At 48.1% G+C, this 23,275-nt stretch overlaps 7 protein-coding genes across 7 annotated transcripts; 5 read left to right on the forward strand and 2 right to left on the reverse strand.

Moving 5' to 3' along the window:
- Positions 1-371: 371 nt before the first annotated feature.
- On the forward strand, positions 372-2,823 carry DFJ58DRAFT_409265 (uncharacterized protein). Its single transcript, XM_041380258.1, has 3 exons — positions 372-395; positions 457-1,510; positions 1,560-2,823. Exons 2-3 carry the CDS (start codon positions 787-789, stop codon positions 2,609-2,611), a joined length of 1,776 nt encoding a protein of 591 aa, XP_041249792.1. The 5' UTR covers positions 372-395; positions 457-786; the 3' UTR covers positions 2,612-2,823.
- A 439-nt stretch (positions 2,824-3,262) lies between these two features.
- DFJ58DRAFT_760842 (vesicular-fusion protein SEC17) lies at positions 3,263-4,519 on the forward strand. The gene is made up of 4 exons (XM_041388446.1): positions 3,263-3,588; positions 3,639-3,819; positions 3,867-4,041; positions 4,089-4,519. Exons 1-4 carry the CDS (start codon positions 3,315-3,317, stop codon positions 4,323-4,325), a joined length of 867 nt encoding a protein of 288 aa, XP_041249793.1. The 5' UTR covers positions 3,263-3,314; the 3' UTR covers positions 4,326-4,519.
- An 850-nt stretch (positions 4,520-5,369) lies between these two features.
- On the forward strand, positions 5,370-7,370 carry DFJ58DRAFT_885058 (WD40-repeat-containing domain protein; the record flags this gene model as incomplete). Its single annotated transcript, XM_041394622.1, has 9 exons — positions 5,370-5,951; positions 6,028-6,046; positions 6,099-6,260; positions 6,320-6,541; positions 6,599-6,620; positions 6,643-6,841; positions 6,901-6,990; positions 7,046-7,185; positions 7,244-7,370. The coding sequence occupies exons 1-9, from the start codon at positions 5,820-5,822 to the stop codon at positions 7,368-7,370; spliced, it is 1,113 nt and encodes a 370-aa protein (XP_041249794.1). The 5' UTR covers positions 5,370-5,819.
- A 464-nt stretch (positions 7,371-7,834) lies between these two features.
- On the reverse strand, positions 7,835-12,388 carry DFJ58DRAFT_910609 (uncharacterized protein; the record flags this gene model as incomplete). Its single annotated transcript, XM_041395193.1, is given in 10 exon segments — positions 7,835-7,911; positions 7,969-8,090; positions 8,149-8,315; positions 8,362-10,587; positions 10,639-11,397; positions 11,456-11,745; positions 11,777-11,978; positions 11,998-12,076; positions 12,097-12,124; positions 12,174-12,388. 10 exon segments carry the CDS (start codon positions 12,301-12,303, stop codon positions 7,835-7,837), a joined length of 4,080 nt encoding a protein of 1,359 aa, XP_041249795.1. The 5' UTR covers positions 12,304-12,388.
- Positions 12,389-12,950: 562 nt separating this feature from the next.
- On the reverse strand, positions 12,951-14,068 carry DFJ58DRAFT_409343 (uncharacterized protein). Its single transcript, XM_041380259.1, has 2 exons — positions 13,893-14,068; positions 12,951-13,836 (listed from the first exon to the last, which is right to left on the reverse strand). The coding sequence occupies exons 1-2, from the start codon at positions 13,914-13,916 to the stop codon at positions 12,964-12,966; spliced, it is 897 nt and encodes a 298-aa protein (XP_041249796.1). The 5' UTR covers positions 13,917-14,068; the 3' UTR covers positions 12,951-12,963.
- A 735-nt stretch (positions 14,069-14,803) lies between these two features.
- On the forward strand, positions 14,804-16,784 carry DFJ58DRAFT_760853 (Alpha/Beta hydrolase protein). The gene is made up of 8 exons (XM_041388447.1): positions 14,804-15,442; positions 15,501-15,630; positions 15,684-15,873; positions 15,930-16,079; positions 16,133-16,384; positions 16,433-16,520; positions 16,576-16,603; positions 16,657-16,784. The coding sequence occupies exons 1-8, from the start codon at positions 14,993-14,995 to the stop codon at positions 16,716-16,718; spliced, it is 1,350 nt and encodes a 449-aa protein (XP_041249797.1). The 5' UTR covers positions 14,804-14,992; the 3' UTR covers positions 16,719-16,784.
- A 1,624-nt stretch (positions 16,785-18,408) lies between these two features.
- On the forward strand, positions 18,409-18,788 carry DFJ58DRAFT_760864 (uncharacterized protein). The gene is made up of 2 exons (XM_041388448.1): positions 18,409-18,674; positions 18,732-18,788. The coding sequence occupies exons 1-2, from the start codon at positions 18,451-18,453 to the stop codon at positions 18,754-18,756; spliced, it is 249 nt and encodes an 82-aa protein (XP_041249798.1). The 5' UTR covers positions 18,409-18,450; the 3' UTR covers positions 18,757-18,788.
- The last annotated feature ends 4,487 nt before the right edge of the window (positions 18,789-23,275 follow it).

The following is a 23,275-nucleotide window of genomic DNA, read 5'->3' on the forward strand; positions in this document are numbered from 1 at the left end:
CTATCGAACTCGTGCACACCACTAGCCACGTGCTGAATATTTCTTCATGATGAATGGTCATTCGTGAGTCGTGACAAGCGGCGCCATGAGGAAACCTGCATGCGGCATTGCAACTGGCTACTCTTTCGTTCACATCCCTCATGTAGTACTATCCGCTTAACAGGCAACTGGAAAGCACATGTAATCGAGCTATCTATATCCCAGAGAGGTGAGGTTTATTGTCATCCTGCTACTTTCAATCTGACTCGTTCGAGGGTCCATTATGCAGCGGCTGGAATGTAGAGAGCTTGACAGGATATAGAAACTGCCAACTCACCGCAAACAGCGGTCCGCAGCGGTTTATGACTCCATTAACTAGTGACTAGCCGATATGGGAGGTACTCGCCTCATGTTATGTGTGAGGCATACACGCCTTTTCTTGCGCTCGTCAGCCTCCTCACATGATAATCTGAACAGCCAGCCGCCTACTCTCTATGGCCAATCGATTTCATTCTACGAGCATCGATAGTGATATCGTGCTTCTTACGCCCCCCTTTTTCGTGGCATCCTCACCTTTCACAACAAGCTTCTCCTGCATGCCCGCCCGTCCACGGTACTTATACCTGACACTGGTTTCGTGTGTCCGAGGTTTCCTTGTACTTACGCATTACACGTACTTAGCCCCTTCGATCGTTCAGCGCCCTTACCACCCTTCCACGCCATTGATCGCACGCGGGGAGTCCACAGGAAAGCATTTTGTCGCCACTCACTTAACCCAGTCCTCTATCTCTCATTTGCTTCATCACCATGTTTCGCTTCATGGGCTCGGAATTCAATAGCAAGGGCAAACAACGTCAGCAAGATGCTGACCCGCAACTTCAGGTGCATATCCAAACCGAGGTCCACTCGAATCATCCTCCTGTGGAGAGCCAAGACTCCCAAGCCCTTGACAGTACATCCTCCCTCCCGACTACGCCTTCAAACCCTAAGCGCCCGCTGCCTCCCGGGCTCCGCGTGCCGACACACCCTTACCCATACTGGCAAAATCATACGCCGGCATCATCCTCCCAGAGTAGCCTCGAATCACCTAAAACCCCTTCGCAAATTTCCTGGCTTGGAGGGCCTGGAGGAACTTCGGTTGCTCGTGCCGCATCATCGGCACCAAATCTTCTGCCTCATCATTTCCCACCACCACCTCCCACTTCACCACCAGCAAATGTCCCACGCACGCGGACCTTACAACCCTCCAAGAGCTCGCATTCATTGCGAGTACCGGTGCAGGAGTGTTTTGGGCAGCCACTCTCTCCAATTGTTGAGCAAGACTATATGTCACCTGAGAAGCGCACCGTGTCATTACCGAGCAGCCCTGATGGCTCCGGTTCTCGAGCGAGTGGTACTACGGGTACTATGATGACTCCAACAAGTGTGGTGGCTATGTACTCTGCACGCCCACCACCCACGCCCACCACCCCAGTTGCTCCTCCACAATTTGCGAGACGACGAGAGGATTCACTTACTGGTGACTCGTCACGTTCGTGCGCGATTTCTAGTTTGGTTTCGTAACTAATTGATTTAAATAGGTTCATCGCCAGTATATTCAAATTTTGTTTCTCGCCCGCTGAACAGGACCATAAGTATGTCGTCGACGAGGACGCACCAGTCTGGCAACTCGGCATCTGCAACACCGCCTGTGATTCCTCCTCTTGATCTACGCCCAGCCTTTCCAGGACCCCTCCCCTCAGACACACTTTTGTCCCGGGATATCGCTGATGAAGGGCTGGGTATCCCCGACGATTCATCGACAAAACGCGAGAGCTTCGTCACAGCTCGGTCGGCTGCTGCAGTGCGGGAGAGCAGGTACTCTGCTATGCTTTTGGAACCGGATCATGAACCTCTAGATGATCAGGAGCTCCCATCAAGCCGAACTGCGGAGTCCTCTAACAGTTCCCCCGAGCACCAACAAGGGATCCCCCAGCTGCCTCCAGCAACACACACACCCGTACTTCCCCGTCCTTCATCACGAACCTCAACATATCCACCCTCATATTCACTACCACAGCCCAATGTAGATCACCGGACCAATCACGGTAGGATCGATACTCCAAGCCAGCGTGATTCTGTCCGATCAATGTCATCTTCATTCATCGACCGTCGCTTTGCAGAGTCTGAGCTATATTTCAGCTCGCACACGGAATGCTCTAGCGCACGCCAAGCCAACGAGAAATGGGGCAAGCATACTGAGAAATCCGACACCGCTCGGACGCTGTTCTGGCTTGGGTTTATCGCGCCATGGTGTTGGCTCATCGGTGGATGGCTGGTGAAAGCCAAGAGTAATAATAGCTATGGCCGGAGCGGGAGCATGATGCCCTTGTGGACGGGTAAGAGCGCACAGACCGTTGATTCATTTAGGATGCAGCCGATGCACCATGGCTATCCCTTCGTGGCACCTTCGGTACAGAGCTTAATGCCGCCATCGTATTCGCGAGGGATTCATTCAACTCATCCTCGTGGCCCTTTTTTGATGGCAAGGAGTCCGTGGATTAGGAGGTGTAGAGTGGCTGCTGCTGTGAGTGGGATTGTTATCATGCTGCTCTTCATTGCTGCCCTGGTGGTAGTTGGAAAGAGCAGTTGAGTCGAATTTTGGACAACTAATGAAGGATTCGTATCTGGGTATTTTATTCTCAAATTAAAATGAGCAAAGCGATCTTTACCGTATAGTACTATATGATCATTTCTCCATTGAAGCTTCCATCACATTTCGAGGATCAGAATCATAGACCTGGTTCGGACCTGTAGCACTTCATGAATACCTAGCACTTTACGAATATGTAGAACATCACGAATACTTACTAATGAAATCAATCAATCCTCAGAACACGAAGTTCACCTAGCCTCTTCTGCACCCAAGCGGCCCTCAGCTGATCGTTCATGTAGAGATACACGATGGCCTCATCTTTGTCCTTCAAGAACAACGTTATCATGTCCAACTTATCTTCGTTCGATATGTTGGTGGCCGCGCTGAGGACTTCAATAGCACGCGCGAAGTCAGAGGGAGCCGCGGCGACAGCGGGCGCAGGTGGGGGTGAGGGCATAGTCAAATGCTTGCTCATTTCTTGTACTGCGCTGGCGAGCGATGAAATCGCTTCCGAGTAATTAGCAACGTGTGGCAGCATGTTGTTGAGCCTAACGACAATATTTCTAGTCCTAGGCCAAGCCCGTTGAAGTTCTGCGCTGTGTGGAGCTGTACTTGAACTTATGTAAGCATCACACCTGCGCTGCCCAACCCCAAATGCGCTTCCCGATGATTCAGAGTGTCCCGATTCTCCATAACCACCATGCCCAAATCACCAGCAGAGGTTCTTCTCGAGAAAGCTGATAAGAAATCAAATTCTTCCACTGGATGGTTTTCTTCTTCATCAACCAAATGGGAGGAAGCAGGGGACCTATACCAACAAGCTGCCAACTCTTTCCGGCTCGAGAAGCAATTTAAGATGGCTGGTGACTCATTTTCGAGAGAAGCAGAGTGCAGAGAAAAGTGCAATGAAACCAACGACGCAGCAAATGCTTGGTGGAATGCTGCCAAGGCATACAAGAAAGATGACCCTCAATGTATCTTCCCCCGCACTCTTGATGCAGCTGATACTAATCTGGCTCCGCAGTGGCGATTCAGGCTTTGGGTTGCACGATCATGCATCTCACCAAGTCAGGCAGGTTCCGCCAGGCAGCAGACAGAGAGAAGGAGATTGGCCAAATCTATCAACACGAATTGAATAACATCGCGAAGGCATGCGAAAGCTTCCAGCGAGCTGCTGAGTGGTATGACCAGGAGGATGCTGCTGCGTATGTACAGTATTTGCAGAGCAGACAGCAGCTCACTTTTGTTATAGAACGGCTAGCGCATGTCGCAAGGATGCCGCGGACCTCTGTGCTGAAGTTGAAGATTACAGAGGGGCTATACAGCTTTACGAGATGGTTGCGAATTACGCGCTGAAGTCGAACCTGACAAAGTATAGCGTGAAAGATTACTGGTTACGTTCGGGTCTATGTGCACTCGCCATGAGAGTATGTTTCTCGTTGATGTGACCCACTTATTCTAATCATTGTCTCAGGATGTTGGGAAAGCGCAGCGAGACATCGAGGTGTTCAAGTCGAAAGATGTTACATTCAGCTCAACTCGGGAATGCAAGTTCCTAGGAGACATGTGTGACCTCGTAACAGCAGGTGATGAACAAGCCTTTACGACAGCAGTATTCGAGTATGATCAGGTTACGAAGTTGGATAATTGGAAGACAGGAATATTGTTGAAGATCAAGAGGTCACTCAAGGACGAGGTGGATATTCTCTGATGGAACACCATTCACGTCTCACCTGTATCATCTACGCGTACGTCGGACGGTTCATATTCACATTGATAGTTTAGATTGGGCCGAATATATTGACATGTATATCACGCACAAGGCGAACTTGAGGCGGACTACCACAACCTGCCAACATGCCCTCATTCACGTTGCAGTGCCGTGATGTGAGAGCATCCTCATCGTCTTCGCTGCGCGCAGTCATTCAAAGGGAGGCTGCGGGCCCATGCTCTTCCACACACAAATTCCATACTTCACCATACCAACGTTGAACAAGCGCTGACATTAGAAGTAACAGGTTGCACACTCGCTAGCTAAGCTAGCCCGCCTACTGCTCAATCACTTGTTCCTGCCAAACCTCGACTGACATGAACTGCAAGGACTACGATGGTTCCAGGACGAAAAGAACTTGTAGCAGCGCAGTGACTTACGCGAGACAAGGAACATGCTGCAGGCATTTGCATACCGTCATCGGGCGACAATGGCCTGGCAGGGTGAGATTTCTTAGGTCCAGTGCGATCACGATTAGGCAAATAGTATTCACTTTATCTGTCACATCGGCGGTGAACATGGACGGCGTCAACATTTTTGAGGTCTGGACTTCCCTGCAAGTCTCGGCAGGGATTCGGGAACTGCATAGTGTGAAAATAGTGAAAGGTCTGTCTAATTGCTCTCACCCAGCCTCGCAAGAGCACAGGCTGTGAGGATTAGCCAGCGAGACTTCGAACCTATAGTTGGAAGCTGCTTCATAAAGAGATCTTCAAGTCAGGGCTTCAGGCCATGTCGCGCAAGGCGTGGGAGGACAGACACAAATTACAGTGCCTCCATAATGTCGTAATATCGGACATTACGGTCCATGACATATGCATAGATGAAGTTCTACATGAGCTCCCCTCAGCAATGGTGAAAAATGTTCAAGCAGTAAAACTGTTAATAACCAGAGAGCAGAACCAGTCATCGGTATCCTTCTCACTGAATATTAACAGTTTCGTTCATCAGGAAACCAAGTACCAAGAGAACCGAGAAGACAAATTTCCAGCTATGGTGCGAGGTCAGTAAATGCAAACGTGAGCCCTGGCTTTAGTGTCTTCATGATCTAACGCCAGGGTCAGGCCGTTACTTTCCCTTCCCTTCCTCTTCCCTTCTATCCTTAATTTCCGCGCGTTAATCGCACGGCCGCGAGCAAATACGTTCCATGCACGCGTAGTCGGACTCGACCATCCGCAAAATTGCCTGAATAGCGTATAAATGGTAGAGAATGAGGGGAGCTGCGAGTTGTTTGGGCGGTATTGACACCCGGTGGGTAGCCTGTAGGGCGTGTTCGTTCATAGCTGACTTATAGCTAGATGATCTGTGATGAAGGAAGCAGAATGGAGCTCACCACTGAAGTCGTATCGATCTCCAGTAGTTGAGGATATGTCCTGGTTGATGTGCTACAGTTGCTGATGGGGGATATATACTGCATTGGCATCTAGATCTGTGAACATGGTATGGCAGGGAGTAGTTGAGAGTCAACGCAACGAAGCTTCCGAATGCGGAAGTCGTAAACCTCTCGAAATCTTTTCTCTTCCAACTCTCGAATACGCAAAATACAGCTTTGCTGATCAACAGCTCGACGTGCTGTTGAGATATTGAATAATGGTTGGACATGCATAGGCTCGATGTTTTTTGCATACTGATTGCTCCATCATAGAGGCCAATTCTATTACAAGGCAAAATCAATCCATAGCACCTTCAACTGTGATCTAACCTTCGGTCTCGCAGGTCACGAACGATCACTCACTCAAATCAAGTTCAATTCAGAAGGAGACTTGCTGTTCTCATGCTCGAAAGACCATATCATCAACGTTTGGTTCTCACACAATGGTGAACGCCTAGGTACATACGAAGGCCACAATGGCACAGTATGGACAATCGACACCGACTGTAAGGACTTTTTTCTTTCTACGCCATGGTACCAACTGACCCTAACCAATATCTGGTAGCACAATCAAGATTCCTTGTCTCTGGATCTGCCGACAATGAGCTACGTCTGTGGAATGTATCCGACGGCAAATGTTTGTACGTTTGGGAGTTTCCGACGGCCGTGAAGCGTGTGGCATTCAGCGACGATGACGAGCGTGTTGTTTGCATCACTGAGCAACGCATGGGCCATCAATGTGTAATACGAGTGTTTAAGCTGAACCATGATGGAGATGGAACAACTCGTGAGTAAGATGGAAATACTACTCTTGATCACTCCTGATGCATCACTGCCCCTCCAGAATCACTGGAACCAGAACATATGTTCAGTCCCATAGGATCCAAGGCCTACCGTTTGCGCGTTCACATACACCCCAAACCTGATCATAACTGGTCACGAGTCCGGAAAAGTCGCTCTTTTTGATGTCGTCACCGGGTCAGAAGTTCTCAATAACGAGCGTGCGCACATGGACGTCGTCACCGATTTGCAATTGTCTGCCGATCGCAGCTACTTCGTAACAAGTAGCAAAGATAAAACTGCTCGGGTGAGTTTCTAGCTATCGATGACTCGGACATTTTGTTCATTAATACGCTATCGGCCTAGATACACGACACGAAAACTCTTCGAGTACTCAAAACTTTCACAACGGAGACACCTTTGAACAGTGCAGCACTAGCACCCAACAAACCATACGTAGGTTGATCATTCGTCTTTTAAGATCCTGCTCTTATAACGGATACGTGCACAGGTTCTAGTGGGTGGTGGTCAGGAAGCGATGCAGGTCACGACTACGTCACTGCGGCAAGGCAAATTTGAAACCCGTTTTTGGCACAAGGTCTTTGAGGAGGAAGTTGGCAGAGTAAAGGGTCATTTCGGACCCATCAACACGTCAGTTCCCCCAGTTTTATTTCTTTTCAATGATTTTCATCCATGAATTGACTACTAGGATTGCTGTTCATCCGGCTGGTACGAGCTATGCTTCTGGTGGAGAAGATGGTTTTGTACGCGTTCATCACTTCGAGGAGTCCTACTTCAGAGCAAAGCCGTATGGGGATCTCCAGCTCGAGGATTGAACACGTATCCTATTATTCATGACAAGCGACCTTCCACTGTTTTACCTACTAGAACGATTTCCTGACGTGTACCCAAAGTGACTGTAGGATTGTAGGCTTGAAGGGCGACGGCGGGTCCTCGGGGCGCCCTACATGAGACTCGAGTTCGTTCGAAGTGTTGTAAGTTGGAGTGTGATTTATGAGAAGGTCATGGATGTCAGCAGATGCCGTCTGAACTCATCGTTGATTTCGGTTCAGAGAACACCAGATCGACAGACTCGCCAGATACCAATCAGTTACTAAATAGACCCATTAAGCAGTAGAAACCGATGATCATTAATAAACAATGCCATGCAGAGGGAACGAGCGTGCAACGAGGTGAGTGATACATAGCGCAGTGTGAATTAGCGTTATTGTCGATAGCATTGAAGGTGGGGTATGAATATGCAATGCAGAGAGCGAAGTGGATAACGTCGAACATATTTCTAGTTGAGATAACCGCGACACTTTGCAGAGCCACATAAGCATGGGATCTTATCTTGCTCGATGGGGAAATGGTAATCTACAAAGCGCGTCGCGTCAGTTAGAGAAGGCATGGAGAGTGCTGGGCTTGACTGACCATATGTGATTTCATCGCCCAGTTCGATATCCTGCTTGGCATAGATGACAATCTTCTTCTCGCCGTTGATAGTGATGATTTTGGCAGTACAGTTCGGATCGCATGAGTGATTAATGAGGCGCCTTAACGCAAACATCCAATCAGCAGCTGCATCGCACAAAGATCCGAGTCGGAACTTACCCTAGATTCCCCTTCTTCGTAGCGTCCACCACAAGGTCTTCATCAATCCGAAACAAATAACTGCTTCCGATCCCTTGCCGTTCATAGACCTTTTCCCGCTTATCGGCGACTTGAGCCCGAATGATCTCGCCCACATACTCAATGACCATCTCCCCTCGCGCGATCCTCTCCATAGCGTACAATCCCCAGTCATGAATCGGAGACCTCGCAAACCGAAGATGCTTTTTTCCGCGTTTGGAGCTGGTTGAATTTGATGCTCAGCTCTGCAGCGGCTGTCTCGCCCTTTGAAAGAGCTACAGCTCGCTGTACTTGGTTGATCTCTTCCAGACCTTGAGCACGGCGGCGAGCATTGGCGCGGTTCGAGCGGGAAGAGGTGACAGGTTGAGCGGGTGCTTCAGTTGGAGCGACTGACTCGACGTTCGTGGATCGTAGGGCGTATTGAGCGACATAGGCTGATTTCTCGGCATGAGAGATCTTGTAGTAGCCTTCGGTACGTGCTGAGCCTGTGAGATGCTTCCGAAATGCTAGTACAGTATCGGTAGTAGGCGGCGAGACGTGCGACACGTTTGAAGCGTCATCCGACATAGCCAGCCGAGCGAAATAGAGGTCCTCGTCGTCATTGCATATACCTTGCTCGAGTGGATCTGGAGGAAGACTCGGAGGCCGCGGTGATTCTGGCACAGGAGAAGGCGAGCGTGAGACTGACTCCACCTTTGAGATGTGGATGTTGGCAGTAGCAGGAACATTGAAATCCAAATCGTCGGGCCGGATGACCTCGTCGACAACCACCTTGGCTGCTGACTTTTTCTTGATGACCTTCTTCTTCGACAAGACTTTCTCATGTTGTTCGTCATCCTCGAGTACAGCATCATTCTTCGGCTTCTTCTTGACAGGCTCCTGCTCCTCATCATGAACCTCGGAAACAGCCCGCTTCCGGGGTTCAGGTGCAAGATTCTCCTCATCCTCGGACTCCAAGTCTGATTCAGCTATCCTCGTAACCTTCGCGACGATCTCTTTCTTCCGCTTTTTCTTTGGTGGTTCAACGGGTACAGGCTCTTCCGGCTCGAGAAGAGGGACTTCTTCTTCGACCACGGATGCCTTCGCCTCCTCCTCCCTTATTCTCTTCGGTTTCCGAAATGAAAGTCCTTTCAGACCTCGCTTCTCAGCCGGCCGTTGCTCATTGACCATCTCTGGACCCTCCCTAGCTTTCGTCTCTGCAAATTTGGCCTTCTCGTCAGCAACTAGCTTCCGTAGATCAGCAGCAGCCACCCGCTCAGTAATGTCCTTCTCCAAAAGAACCTTGAGCTCTTTAACGATCGTATCCGCCGCTTTTTGAACTATCTCCTCCTTTGTCCAGCTAGTCTTTTCAGCAGCCACAGGAGCGGCGTGAGAAGGAGGAGGACAAGCTGAGAGCGTTACCGAGTGGTGGCCAAGTGTTCGCGAGCTGAGCACCATGGCTGCGCGTCGTGCGGAGTCGCTTGTTTGGAAGGCAACATACCAAGCGTTGTGATCTCGTAGGACGCAGTCGACCTTGAAGTCCTTGAAGAACGCGCGCACGTCGTCCTCACGGATAGATATCATCGCGCCACCTGTGAGATCTATTCGGACATGCTCGAAGCCGTTCTTGGCGAGGGCGTCGATGACAGTGGCACTGGTGGCCTCTCTCTGCTGTTGATGGCGTCCTTGTCCTGGGCGGCGGGAGATAGGCGAAGGTGAACGGGATGGAGGTGCTGGAGCGTGAGTAGAACTATGATGTGAGGGACGACCGCGGTTATGGATGGGTGTTGATGAAGAGGATGACATAGGTGCAACGTCATTTACTGCTGGGAAACGAGTGCTCAGTGCTGAGTTCATCATTTTAGCTTTCATGACAGGCGGTGCTCTTCTGCTGCGGGGAGGTGATAGGCGTCCGTTGGTGTAGGGGATGTGTGCAGGGCGTGCAGGGAGCTGATGGCTGGGTCGCCATGCGGGCTGGACAGGTGTATGCGTCGAGCTGGGGGTCTGAGCTTTCGGTATGGATATTGGTGCGGGTATGGGTGCAGGTGGTAATGTCGAAACCTTGCCTTCCTTCTCCTTCCTTCTCCTCTCTTCTCTACCGCGATGTTTCTGTTGTTCTAGCTCTTTCCGCACTGCCTTCAGTTTGAGACCCTCGCCGTCAAAGACCACCTTGAGTTCCTCCCCGTCAGCCATTCCCATGCCTGTGCCAAATTTCTTTCCATGGGTACGCTCTACACATGACTTGGCCTCTTCATGTGTCTGGTACCGAATGAACACGATGCCAAGCGCTACCCCAGACTCCATGTCAATTTGCGGATCAAAGGAGGAGATCCTGCCATGTGCACTGAAGACGCGACGTATCTGCTGCGTGGGCGTTAGCGGTGACAAATTCATGATCAGCACAGCTGTGGGGGGCGGTGGGCCTGTTGAGTTTGGATCATACTTTTAAGACGCGTCAATGGGGTTAATTACGATATATGTGATTACACCCACTTCATACCGAATTTCATGGAACGTGTCTCGGTGGGGACGTTTCTTGAAACCCGGTGCCTTGCGGGGATCGGTTGTGGTAGGTTCTGGCTCGCCTTCGATCACTTCTCCGTTATACCGCGTAAGCGTCTCCTTTCCCTTTCCTTTGCCCTTGATCCGGGGTTCATCTGTACCATCGCCCTGGATAGCTCGAATCTTTTCGATTAGAGCCCGAAAACGTCCGTCGCGGTCCTTGTCGATGGCAGGGTCATAAATGATTCTGAAGTTGCTGCCAGTGGGGTATTCGGAACGGGAGGGCGGCCATGGAGGAGGGGGAGGTAGTGAGTAGAATTCAGGTGGAGGTGGTTTCGATGATGATGATGATGCGACAGGTTCTGAAGGAGGAGGTGAGGGTGATTTAGAGGGCGGTGGTGAGGGCGCGTGATCTGACAAATCTTGTGACGGTGTAGGTGGTGGTGAAGGCGAAGGTGGTGGTGGTGGTGGTGGTGGTACCTCTGAAGGTGGTGGTGGTGGTACTTCTGAAGGTGGTGGTGGTGGTGGTACCTCTGAAGGCGGCGGCGGTGGGGGCGGACCTGAAGGCGGTGGTGGCGGTGGTGGTTCTTCAATTGGTTGTGGTGGTCTCGGACGTGATTCGGTGAGGGAAGTTCTGCGATTAATTGTAAAGGATATCTTTACAGGTTGATGAGGTCTAACACCATCAGCAACAGTCGCTGAACTTGCTACAGGTGATGTTTCATGAACTGGCGAAGCAGATTCAGATGACTATAGAAAATTACCATTTATTATGATTCTCATCGTTCAGAGTAGTAAATAGACTCACATTCGATATTGAATCAACCTGCTTGCCCTTCTGTGTAGATCTTGGTCCTGTCGGTACGTTTATTATAGGTGGTCCAGTATAGCCATTAACAAAAGGCTTTCCGGTCGGTTTACCTCGGGGTTGAGTTGGAACACCATTCAGGAGTCTTGGTCCTGTTGGTGGTGGTGCACCAATTTTACTAGTACCAGCACCAGGTGAAGAAGCCGATGTTGAACTTGACGACGCCGAAGCTTGTTGTGACGATGAGCCAGGCAACGAACTCAAAAGCGCTCTTGGTCCCTTTGGAGGCGCTTTACCAGACATCAAAGTAGCCTAACTAACATGAGCAAAGCTCGAGATAAAAAAAATCTTGTTCGCTTTCACTGTCGTCGAAGAACGTGCAAAGATAAAGGGAAACCCGGAGGATGTCGATGAGGATCGTGGACAATGTTAAGCGTGTGCGAGCACAAACAATTGGGTCATCACCGCGGCAAACAACGACCAAGCCAAACAGCTCAGAGTCTCTTCCACATTCAAAAATCATCTATATAAGAAAAACTCACAGATGCGCGGCAACCTGCTACCCAAAACTCTACCGACTCATGTTTCACCAGCTTTTGATGCGAACAAGAGTAGCGCCCACTACCACAGATGCCACGTACGTAGGAAGTTTCGTTTGCGTTTGGGTTCCTGCAGAGAAAATTTGCTACATGTGGCACTACTATAGGCTATGCTCCACCTTCCTTCCGAAAGCCTTGCTGCAAAAGCATGTAACCATGAACGGTCTTGTGACTTCGACTGAACTCCACTCCGCTTGGCCCCATCCAGCTCAGCGATATGGACTTTGTTTGTGGGTCATATGGTGCCATCGGCGTCCCGCAATCATATTGGGCATAGTGTCGTTCGATTGATGTATAGGTGCCTTGCTTATAACCTGGCTGCAATATTCGCTACCGATCTCAATAGTGATGGGCGCCAAGTTGCAATTTCAATACTCGTCGCTATGATGATCACGATGCTACAGCTGGATCATCCGTTCGAGCTTCCACAACGCACACGCATGATGCAAGTCGCCTTCTCACACACTCGTGTCACTAGAATCTATACACATTGGCTATAACCATCTTCTCTTCTCTTCTTCATGATCGAAACGGTCCAACGTTACTCTTCGCGTGTGAAGTAACTACCAGGCTCCTGGCCCTATAAGTGCTGATATCCGAGGCTGACAACAATTGCCAAACCATCCCCTAGATGATAATCAGCGAGTTCTATAATATATTACATCTCCTCTATTTGAAGCGATTGGTCGACTACGTTTGTATATTATTGTACAATGTATACGAGCGTTGTGTTTCTCTGGTAACTAATACTATCAACGTATGTATGCCCTTGGAAATATTATTGCAGATCGAAAGCGATGAAAAGGCGCTCAACGCTATGATAAATATTAAAATAAGTATCCCAGCCACCAACGAGCGAAACCAGTCGGAAGAGATGAGATGAAACGAATAAGTCACTCGATCCTTTGATCAGAGCATCCTCAAACGCTTCAAAATATCATCATAATTCCGTTGCGTAATCCGCCGTCCCTTCTTCTCCAGTATACAAGCCGTACCATACTGCCTCGAGATGTGATACCGTTTCTCGGCGTCAACAGACGAGGGTCGGTGAAAATCCTCACTCGAGCTCGTTCCCAAAGTACTGGTGCTAGAGGTGTCCAGATCATATGACAATGGGGACTCTTGGCTCTCCTCCATGATAGGAACGAAACAAGCAGCGTTCCTGGGCCCTACACCCACAGACACAGGATGCCCGCCAAAGACGAGCTCAGGGGGCGGAGATTCACCAAACTTGCGGCACAGCCTTGAGAAACGCCTCCGCTTCATTGTTGAAGGAGACAGTGGTGGGGGTGTCAATGGTGACAAGGGTGTTGATGGTGACATGGGTGAATGCGCAGAAGGTACGGTCAAAAAGTTTGAAGCAGATGGCGTGGTTGTAGGAGACGAACTTTCTACCGTGAAAGTGGGAGAGGAATTTGGAAAGTTGAAAGTGATAGAAGAGTGGTATGAGTGAGTGGGTACCGGAAGAGATACGGTCTGTATAGTGGGCAGACTTCGTTGGGACTTGGTATGTCGGCTTCCCAGCTCCTTAACGGTAGGATCCACCGGGTATTGCAGCGCGAGATGCTGCGGATCCAATATCAGAGCAGGAGGCCGATATTTTTTCTTGTGTCGAATAATTTTTTTTGAAGATGTAGAAGGAAGGCTGGGGCAGGGTGCGGGACTCTGACTGTGGCTCTCTTGATGGTCCCGGGGAGGATCCAAACTCTCGAGAGCAAGCCGTACATGCCGAGCTCGTTCAAGATCTGTAGAAGGTATGGTTTCCGGTACGTCATGCCCAGCCTGCTTTGATGAGTCTTGGTCGCGATTCTTAGTAGAAGCAACATTATAGGACTCACAAGAGAATTTCGAACACCCGACATTATAAATGCGCGACTGAAAGTTGAATGCTATTAAAATATAACCGAACAACTTGAAGACCCAACGGCTCAAATGCACTCAGTGCAACACCGTATAAAAAAGGGGGCAAAGGGACGAACGAGAAGTATTCTAGAGAAAACAAAGGAAAGGGAAGAATGCAACTTTGTCTTCGGTGTCGTCGCCATTTATATATCAACGGTGACGACGAACGTAAGTACCCGGTTCATATTTTTTTTTGAACAACTCATCGCCAACGTTAGCAGCGACATCGACAGTCTAAAAAAGGAAAGTCATTACGATCGACTGTCAGTAACCGCACCGCCTTCGAGTAACCGATGTGCAATATGGGCAAGCGTACGCGAAAGAGCGTGCTACCTCTGTCCCATGGGAGATTAGATGCCGGGGATGAATCGACTCGCACTGCAGATCAGGCAGAATCTCGACGACTTGAACGAACACTGCAGCAGTAATTGAATCTCCGTCACGTCGACCCTTTGGTAGTGACTGTATCCCTGCCAGGGACAAGGTCCCCATACCCACCATACAATAACCAGTGACTCAACGAATAAATCACCGAACGACACCACAAATGTCAATAGCGTTTGCCATGGATGCCGAGCCCTGGGATTATCATAGTACCACGGTAGGTTACTAACGTTTGTAGACACATGCTAGCTGGCATATCGATGCTCTCTGGATAAAATCTTGTCCCAGGTTAAATCATTATCATAGAGCGTTCTTTGGTTGCTATACATGTTAAATCTCGCCGAACCACGCTAAAGGTCATGACAATCGATTTAGACGAGTGCAGACTGCAAACTTAGCGGCTTTCAAGTTCAGATTTAGAATCAAGGCACTTAGATGTTCCATCGCACTGTGAACTTGACCTCGGACCGAAGTAGTAGACAAACTCTCACCCGTGACATGTCTGGTTTCTAACGGAGTAGCCTGGCGTCGGCAAAGATACCGGTTTGCAACAAACTATCCCGTGATTCCACGCTTACCCCGGATGTCAGCTAGTGCGGTCGTTCATCAACGTTCCTAGCCCAGGTCAAGCCGCTTCGAACGAACGACTCAGATGCCCGCCAACATGACCTCGACATACCCTTTTGAACCTAGTCCGCCGTGGACGACTGTGAACCCTAAGCCATTCTTGCCTTTTCGCACGCGTTACGGTAGCGAAGAGTTGGAAGCGCCTTCATTACCGTCGCCTCGAAACGAGCCATTCAATGACAATTATATCGTTAGCACCCACCTCGTACCTGCTGGTTGTCCAAGACTCACTCCGGATATCCCATTGCCTGTGGTCCCTAAATTCACGATAAATGCCGCGGAACGGAAACGAGATATCCAGCAGCTTTCCACTGAACTTAGGGAGCGACAAGAGCGCTTCGTGCAGGGAAAGCTAGGCGGAGAAAGAAGCGAGAAGCCGTTATGGAACTGTGTTAACCGATATGTCAAGAGAGTTCAAGATGGGAGGAAGGGCTTGACATTGTTATTCACTCACGCAAATGGTTTTCCCAAAGAGGTACTCATTTATTTGACACAATTCGTGTGTTCAAGAACAGCTATTGAATGTGTTATAGATATGGGAAGCAACCCTACGATATCTATTATCGTCACCTACAGCTTCACTGATTGACGAGGTGTGGTCTTGGGAAGCCGTTCAGCACGGTGATGCTGCACTTGTCAACGAGACAAATCTCAGTGGCATATGTGAGACACCCCACGCACTTCATACATAGGCTGAGGTTAACCTTCGTTTCTAGTTGATTGGCGAGACAACGCGCGGGACATTGCACACTTTCTGTCATACTATCTACCGGAACATACATCTTCAAAGATTTTACCGACGCATCTACAACTTCTGCCGGAGACTATCCGTGAATCCAGGAAGACTAAGGGATTTTCATCCCGCTCCCTGGTCGCCGTTGGTCATTCATTCGGTGGCTGCTCTTCGTATGTTGTCATCGCTAGCGTTTTACTCTGATCTAATATTGACAATATCGGTGCAGGATACTAGCAGCTGTCAATTTCCCTGCACTGTTCTCCTCCATAATTCTTATAGACCCTGTAGCTATTAGCGGTCTCCACTATTCCCATTCCTCTAACTTGATTAGGCTCAATTCCGCTGCCCTTGCTAGGCGCGAACGTTGGCCATCACGGTGAGTCATTATTTCGTGTCAGCGGCTTCTAAGTATTTAAGTAATGTCACAAGTGAGGAGGCATTACGCTCGTTTAAGGCCTCTCCATTCTTCAGAGCGTGGCATCCTGATACCCTGCAGCTATATGTTACATATGGCTTGTGCGAGGATTCACAAGGGGGCGTGAAGCTAAAGATGTCAGCTCTACACGAGGCTTTGGTGTTCGTAGATCATATAGGATCAAATGAAGCATGGGAACTGCTGGAAAAGGTGGACGAGCGAATAGAACTACGTTGGATTGTTCCAGGGAAGCCCGAAGACAAGGGGTGCGTTACCCCCAGCCATAAACTCTGCTCTACTGACGTTCGTTTCAGACTTGCGGGCGAACAAGCAACGAGGGTGCGAGTGTGGCGAAGACCTGCTAACTCATCCAACGTGGTATTTCACTTTGCTGGGCATCTGGTAAGCGGATGTTTTGTGCCCATGTACAAGTCTGATTGAAGCGGCTGTCGCTTAGATCCCACATGAATCACCAGTGGAGCTCGGTAAGTGATTTTTCGTTTTCTACAACAACGTTCACGTCATGATTTTCCTCCAGCCCAAGAAATATCAGCTTTCCTGGAGAAGAAGTACGGGCGACAGAGTAGAGCATACCTATGATATCCTTTGCAGTGATATTGAATTCACCTAGGGTTGTACCAACAATGGACAGGACACAAGCAATACCTGAAACAGACATAGACAGCTGACATTGACATATTTGACTTTCGCTTATGTGTATACAATAGTCTTGTGGAATGACAAGGGCGGGTCATCCTTACGACGGCATTCTTTTGACCTAACCTTCTATGTGAGTTGACTGCTGCTTGAACTGCGTGGGTATCGCTTGACCGCCACTTCCTTGTTCCAGCAGGGTCAGGCACGAATAGCGCAGCTGTGCACTGCATGCTATTCAGGCTGAATAGATCTCGATGCGCGCACCACTCACCTGAGGTCGCACGGAATTTAGCTTGATAGTGCAACGACAGCCTCAGTCTAACAAAAGAGAAGGGGAACAGTCATTCGTTCCATATCATGGCCTCAACCGGACCACACCTTTTACGTCATTAATTTGCCGCATTGCGTTCGGAGTGAATCTACAGGTGCGTCATCAAAGAGGGCGGATGTTCCAGGGTGACCTGGGTGAATGGGAGACCGTCGTGATGAGGGGAAATGGAACACAACAACCAACGTGCCCCAGATATGGCTAAAGAGATCGCCTTTCCCAGTGGATCGCGAGCGTCGCGCGACGCGCGAAACAGCCCTTTTGAACGGTCACACGGAGAATCCTCTTCGTGTGTGCTTCTCTGCTAGTAATTTACGCGCACGTCTGGACCTGCGGCATTCAAGCTCGACAACACGTTCATTGAATATTTCTATTGCTTCCCTGCGCCCATCAGCCTTGTTTACGCGTCGCTTGTCCTCCCCACCCACTTCCCTTTTGCGTTTCGGTCTGTATTCGTGCTTCCTTTCGGCTGAAGGTTTGTGTTTATGGATCCCCTGATCTCCCAAGTCCAATTCCATTTTATCTTCGGAATAGTGATCAAACCGCGTCAGATGCCACTATCATACTAACTAACATTTGTCCCTTTAGATTACACTATCATACAAAGGTCAGTTGCTCAGACTTTTTATCTGTGAGCTCGGAGTCATAGTAACGGGGTACTTGATACTCCTGCTTCTTCTCTCGGACAATCACTAGTATGACTTTGATATATTCTTTTGAGCCGGCGATTCCCCGGTGGATGACAGTCAACCCATGCAATTCCTGCCATTTCGCACGCGCGGCGGAGATTAGAAAAGCCGTCATTGCCGTCCTCTCCTCCGGACGAGCTGTTCAATGGCAATCATATTGTTAGTACCCACTTCCTGTCTGCTGCCGGACATGCCACTGCTCGTGGACCCCGCATTCTAAATGGATGCCTCAGAACAGGGGCGAGACATCCAGTGGCTTGTCGCTTGATGATTTCCTTTTTTTCGGTGCTGGGAGGGTTAGGTGGAGAAAGAAGTAACAAAAATTCAGTTACACCCTCATTCGGAAGTGCGAGCATAGCGAAGACCTGCTAACTCATCTGGTGAATCGCTTTGCTGGCCATCTGGTAAACCGATGTTTAGCAGAAGTAAGTCTTTCGGAACATTGTTGAAGTCACATCACGATGATTTTCCTCTAGTAGCTCTTTGTTGAGCGAAGGTACGGACTGCGGGGCAGTACTTTGCAGTGTCCTGTGCGGTATTGTTTACAGCTGTTTGCATAAATGATGACAGTACACGACTTTTTGGAAAAGAAGAAAAATTAAATATTCTAGTGTGGCACTTCGTCTTGCGCCGCAACAATCAACCGCAATCAACATCGATGTATCAAAAAATCAGTCGCGACGTCAAACTCGCTGCCGTCAAACTCTACGAGCGTCAACACCTTTCTCTTCAGGACATTCTCGCTTGTGTTGGACAACTTGGATTCTCGGAAAGTACTTTCTGGCGTGTCCTTAAACTTTGGCGCAAGACAGGCAACGTTGTTAGCCCCACCTGTAGCCTTCTTGGTTTCTTCATTTCTGAGTATGAATACACTATGAGAGTGTACGAGATCGAGACATTGTGTGGTGGTGGAGGTACTGAGTAAAATCTCACATTCAGGTATTCAAGAATCAATGGTCAATGAACTTCGAACAATTGTACCTTCCTTGGGCTTGGGAGGGCGACCAGGGCCGCGTTTTTCGTTTTCTGGTGATTCTAGTTAGGAGGTGGGTTCCACGACAATTGTTTCATCCCCTGGAGAGATGTCATACTGGTCCCTGACAGCCGCCGTTATCGAATCGTCGTCAGAGTCCATAGAATCAGAGGATATCGAGTTTGTCATTTTCGACTCAATTGTAACTCACATACATGCGGGATGCGTTATTTACTGCTGTGTAAGATTTATTTATTTATTCTTCTTTCTCAAAAAGTCGCGTACTGTCATCATTTATGCAAACAGCTGTAAATTCGGCTAGGCGTATTGACCAATACAGGAAACAAAACTTCTTTTTGTTATTTGAATCCGCTTTTACGTTTCAGCGCAGGGGCAAAACTAGCTGGTGTCAGCTGTGCACCAAATATAATGGCAGATCTAGGGCCAGGCACTGCTGGTGATGGTGATGGAAGAGCAATGAGAGGTATTGCAGAAAGTTTTTGTGTTGGGGAATACTCCCATTCTGTGTCGCAGGGATATTTGAGTGTTCCGTCCGCATTGACTGCACACTGGTCATCCATAGTGCAAATTGACGGTGCTTAACTCTAGCATTCACCACTCAGCAGTAACTATCCCCAGGTGTATCAGCCACAAGCTGGTCTGATATATTACAACTGTACAGTTACTACAGTACTTACTGCTGAATATCTTTCTACTTTTAAAAAAAGATCTATAATGGTTTGTTCATGGTTTGAATGGGTCCACATATGGTTCTCAAATTTTATTATTCTCTGAACCATGAACTGAACCACCTCTGGACCCTCCTGAACCTAACTGTTACTGGACTGAACTGTGGTTTGGTTTGAGGTTCAGAACTGCTTTGGTGGGTTCAGAACTGGACAGCAGCAACTTTATTGAGGCCAAATAATGGTACCCAATATTATAAAATAGTCCCGATGTGGCACAGCACTTGATGTTTTTGGTGGATAATGTTCCCTCATGTCTGTCCAAACACTATAGCTGCTAAGTCCATATACTAAGCTAGTCAACTGTTGGAGTGGGCTATGCCTGAAGACTCTGCTATTGAGTGACAATGAAGACCTAAGGCCTGCTACTGCCTCCAGCTGCTCTAACAACGCTCCCTCAGCTAAACCTGACCCAAACACCGCCAAACCTCTCTCTACTCTCACCCTCCTCCTAGGGGTCCCCTACTCCATGTGCCCCCCTTTAAAAACAGCGATGTCCTCATTGCATCCACTCTCTGCTTTGCTGTCTTCACTCTCTTTGTCATTGTCGTTGTCATCATGGTTCTCTTCTTCCTCCTTGTGCCAGTGGTCCTCTTCTGCTGTTTTTGTGTCTTCTTCATCTCATTCTTCTTCTGTCAAATTGAAATTGTCTTCTTCGTCTTCCTGATTTGGGTGGTTTCCTTCGGTTGTTCCAACCCATGCTTCCCTCTGCTGTTGCTCTTCTGCTAGCATCATACCCTCTCTTGGGAAAAATGCTCTTAAGCGCTGTGCATGAAATTTGCTGGCTAGCGGCTGTTACAGTCTACGTACGCCCCTATTCATTTTCTCTTCTTACCTTGTATTACGTCACAATCGCCATCATAGCCGTCACTAGACTCATCTCTTATCATCAGCTGTATTACATCACGATCGCATCATGCTGTCGCTAGGTGATCTATTCTTGCTATCTCTGACTCGTTCTTATCTCTGACTCATTCTGACTTCATCGTACCGGCCCTAAAGCAGTTATTGTTCACTATATAAACTCGCTTTGTACTATGTAGTTCTTTACTTTAATCTTACTAGGTTTTACCTGAAACTTCCTTCACTTAAGACCTCCAATCTTAAGTCAGTCTGAAACTGATTCAAGTCAAGGACACTCTCCTTGCCTTGTCTTACAAACTCTTGTATACGCAAGAGCCTTGACTCGACCTTAGCCGAATACTCTTATCAAGTAGCTATTGTCGGAACTATCCTAGTTCGTAACAAAAGATTAAAGTACCCTTCGAACCTCTCCACCACAAGAGGCCCAGATTGCTGATCAGCAAAGACGACCACTTGGGTCAGAAAGTATTGGTGGGAACACGATCCTAACGAACCCGATTCCCCAGAAGAGTATCACAAGGCCGCCGGTCCGGATACAGAAGATAACAGAGAGAGATGCACACCGTCCCCTGTAACCATGGAACCAGATAACCAATCCTCGACTTCATCCGACGAATTCCCAGTAGAACAACCACCCCGAAACCTAACAGCCAACCCTAGTTTTAGGATGTCGACCACTACCTCTTCCGAGCTGAAAGCAGGTGCACCTACGTACTACAATGGAAGCCCTGACCAGGCTCTAAGATGGTTATATTCGGTAAAAGCGTACTTCACCGTTAACGCTTCAGTCTACAACTCCGACGAAAAGAAAGTTGTTACCGCTGTCCTCTTACTTAAGGATCTTATGTACGCCGCTTATATAGTGACAGCACAACTATAGGGATAAGACTTCTTGCCAGTCCTTAAGTACACGGTCTACGACTTTTCTAGTTTTCGTGGTAGATAACGTGTGAGTTCTTGGGAGGGTTTACTTAAAAATGTCCCCTTCTTGCTTTCTCTCTGTAGGTTTGCTTTGAGGTCTTTTGTCAATTAAATAGGTTTATTTCACCCTATGAAAGTTTGCCTCAATGTGAAGTAGTTCTCTTAGTTTGATTCTCCCTTCCTATGAAAGAGAGAGGTTATTTGTATGTGTGAAGTTTAGTTTAAGTTTAGTGGGTTAGTTTGTTATATAGTCAACCCCTGTAAGGTAGTATATAACTCAGATAGATGTTTCTTAGTCTTACTTCAAGGCACTAGATTTGCCTGCACTTTATTTCTTAGGTAATCTCACTTGATTTGAGAACAGGGTTTAAAGTGGGAAGCTTAGATTGACAGTGGCAAAATGGGCTCCTTTTATACCTTTTTGGAGGCCATCCTTACTAAGCATGATTCAGCACATGGATTGGTAAGAACATTCTTACAAATCAATCCTTTTGGTGTGTTGAGTCAGCTTGTTTACTAACTAGCTTATTAATACAATGTAATATTACAAAGAAAGATGAATAAAAGACATGAGTCATCCCAAGGATTGGTAAGAACATGCTTACAAACCAATCTTTTGAGTGAGCTGAATCAGCCTTCTTACTAAGTAGCTTATAAATACACTTGCAAGTCTTACAAAGCATGACGAATCATGACAAAAACATGATGAGTCAAGTTGAATCCTTACAAATCAGATTATTAACCAGTCACATGACAAGCTTACAAACATGCTTTGTGGCTGGAGAGGAAGTTTGATGGATAAATATGCCTAGAAAAATGGAAACAGATAGAATCTCATGGAACAAAATAGAAATACATGGAGAAATGGAAGTGAAGTTTTGAAAGTGAAAATACTGGCTAATAACTAAGGGAAAAATGATGGGGTAACTTGGTGATAGGATACATTCTGGTGTATTATACCTCCCTTATTACTCCTGCTATGTATATGTCATGGTATGAGTCACATACCATGCATGACACCCGCGCTCGCTTACATGACTGAAGGAAGTGCAGGAGGATGGGCTACAACATTTTATGCGGAAGCTAATACTGACCCTGTCCCAAAGTATGGAACCTTTGTCGAATTCGAGAAGAACTTCAAAGAGGCATTTGCTCCAGCCGATGCTAAGGTAGTCGCCATAAACAAGTTAAGAACCCTGAAACAAGGGAACGACCTCACTTCCTATATTGCCGATTTCAAAGCACTAGCATCAAAGAATCTCAAGTCCTGATTGCATTCTTCAACGACAGATTGAAAGGAGGGCTCATAAACTCCATATGCCAAATGGAAACCATTCCCGATTCTTTCGACAAATACGTATCCGCAGCCATCCGGCTAGATAGTAACTGGCAACGAGGCGTGGCCATGTGCAACAACCGCCGTAATATCACTAAACCATCCGGACAGCGCTACGTACCGAAACCATCCTTTAACCAAAACCATGATCCAAACACTATGGAAGTAGACCGCCTGAATGAAGAAGAACACAATGAATATTTCAGGAAGGGGAAGTGTTTCACATGTGGTCAGGTTGGACATATCGCCCGCAAATGCCCTGACAAGAAGAAAGGAAAGACTCCGACTCCGATACGTCGCAAAGAAGTAGAAAGCAATGATGAAGAAGAAGAAGAAGAAGCGGAAGTCCGTCGTCTCAATGAGGATTTTTGATATGGGAGACTGGATCAATGTCAGTATCTTCCAATGTACCTATAAGACTTGTACGAAAGGTTGGAGAACGAAAGGAACTTCGTGTTCCCATTTCCCTCATCTCGAAAACTTGTCTAAAAACCGTTGAAACCACCGCAGTTATAGACTCCGGAGCAGCCGGAACCTTTATCTCCGAAGACTTCGTCAAACAACACCGAATTAGAACCCACCTCCTCAGTAAACCCTTCAAGGTTACTACCGCCAATGGAAGCTATTCCAAAAGCGGAGCGAT

Source organism: Suillus subalutaceus (assembly GCF_016647625.1).
Source record: "Suillus subalutaceus strain FC151 chromosome Unknown DFJ58scaffold_6, whole genome shotgun sequence".
In the NCBI taxonomy this organism is placed as follows: Eukaryota; Fungi; Basidiomycota; class Agaricomycetes; order Boletales; family Suillaceae; genus Suillus; species Suillus subalutaceus.

What these genes read in the sequence shown, in the direction of transcription:
- DFJ58DRAFT_409265 (XM_041380258.1), top strand. Translation starts at nt 787, where the DNA reads ATGTTTCGCTTCATGGGCTCGGAATTCAATAGCAAGGGCAAACAACGT. An exon ending in ACTTACTGGTGACTCGTCAC is followed by an intron (nt 1,511 to 1,559) that starts GTTCGTGCGCGA and finishes TGATTTAAATAG; the next exon opens with GTTCATCGCCAGTATATTCA.
- DFJ58DRAFT_760842 (XM_041388446.1), top strand. Translation starts at nt 3,315, where the DNA reads ATGCCCAAATCACCAGCAGAGGTTCTTCTCGAGAAAGCTGATAAGAAA. An exon ending in CAAGAAAGATGACCCTCAAT is followed by an intron (nt 3,589 to 3,638) that starts GTATCTTCCCCC and finishes CTGGCTCCGCAG; the next exon opens with TGGCGATTCAGGCTTTGGGT. An exon ending in GACCAGGAGGATGCTGCTGC is followed by an intron (nt 3,820 to 3,866) that starts GTATGTACAGTA and finishes CTTTTGTTATAG; the next exon opens with AACGGCTAGCGCATGTCGCA.
- DFJ58DRAFT_409343 (XM_041380259.1), bottom strand. Translation starts at nt 13,916, where the DNA reads ATGTCGGGTGTTCGAAATTCTCTT. An exon ending in CGGGTGTTCGAAATTCTCTT is followed by an intron (nt 13,837 to 13,892) that starts GTGAGTCCTATA and finishes TCATCAAAGCAG; the next exon opens with GCTGGGCATGACGTACCGGA.
- DFJ58DRAFT_760853 (XM_041388447.1), top strand. Translation starts at nt 14,993, where the DNA reads ATGCCCGCCAACATGACCTCGACATACCCTTTTGAACCTAGTCCGCCG. An exon ending in TCATTCGGTGGCTGCTCTTC is followed by an intron (nt 15,874 to 15,929) that starts GTATGTTGTCAT and finishes ATATCGGTGCAG; the next exon opens with GATACTAGCAGCTGTCAATT. An exon ending in GGGAAGCCCGAAGACAAGGG is followed by an intron (nt 16,385 to 16,432) that starts GTGCGTTACCCC and finishes CGTTCGTTTCAG; the next exon opens with ACTTGCGGGCGAACAAGCAA.
- DFJ58DRAFT_760864 (XM_041388448.1), top strand. Translation starts at nt 18,451, where the DNA reads ATGTATCAAAAAATCAGTCGCGACGTCAAACTCGCTGCCGTCAAACTC. An exon ending in TATGAATACACTATGAGAGT is followed by an intron (nt 18,675 to 18,731) that starts GTACGAGATCGA and finishes TCTCACATTCAG; the next exon opens with GTATTCAAGAATCAATGGTC.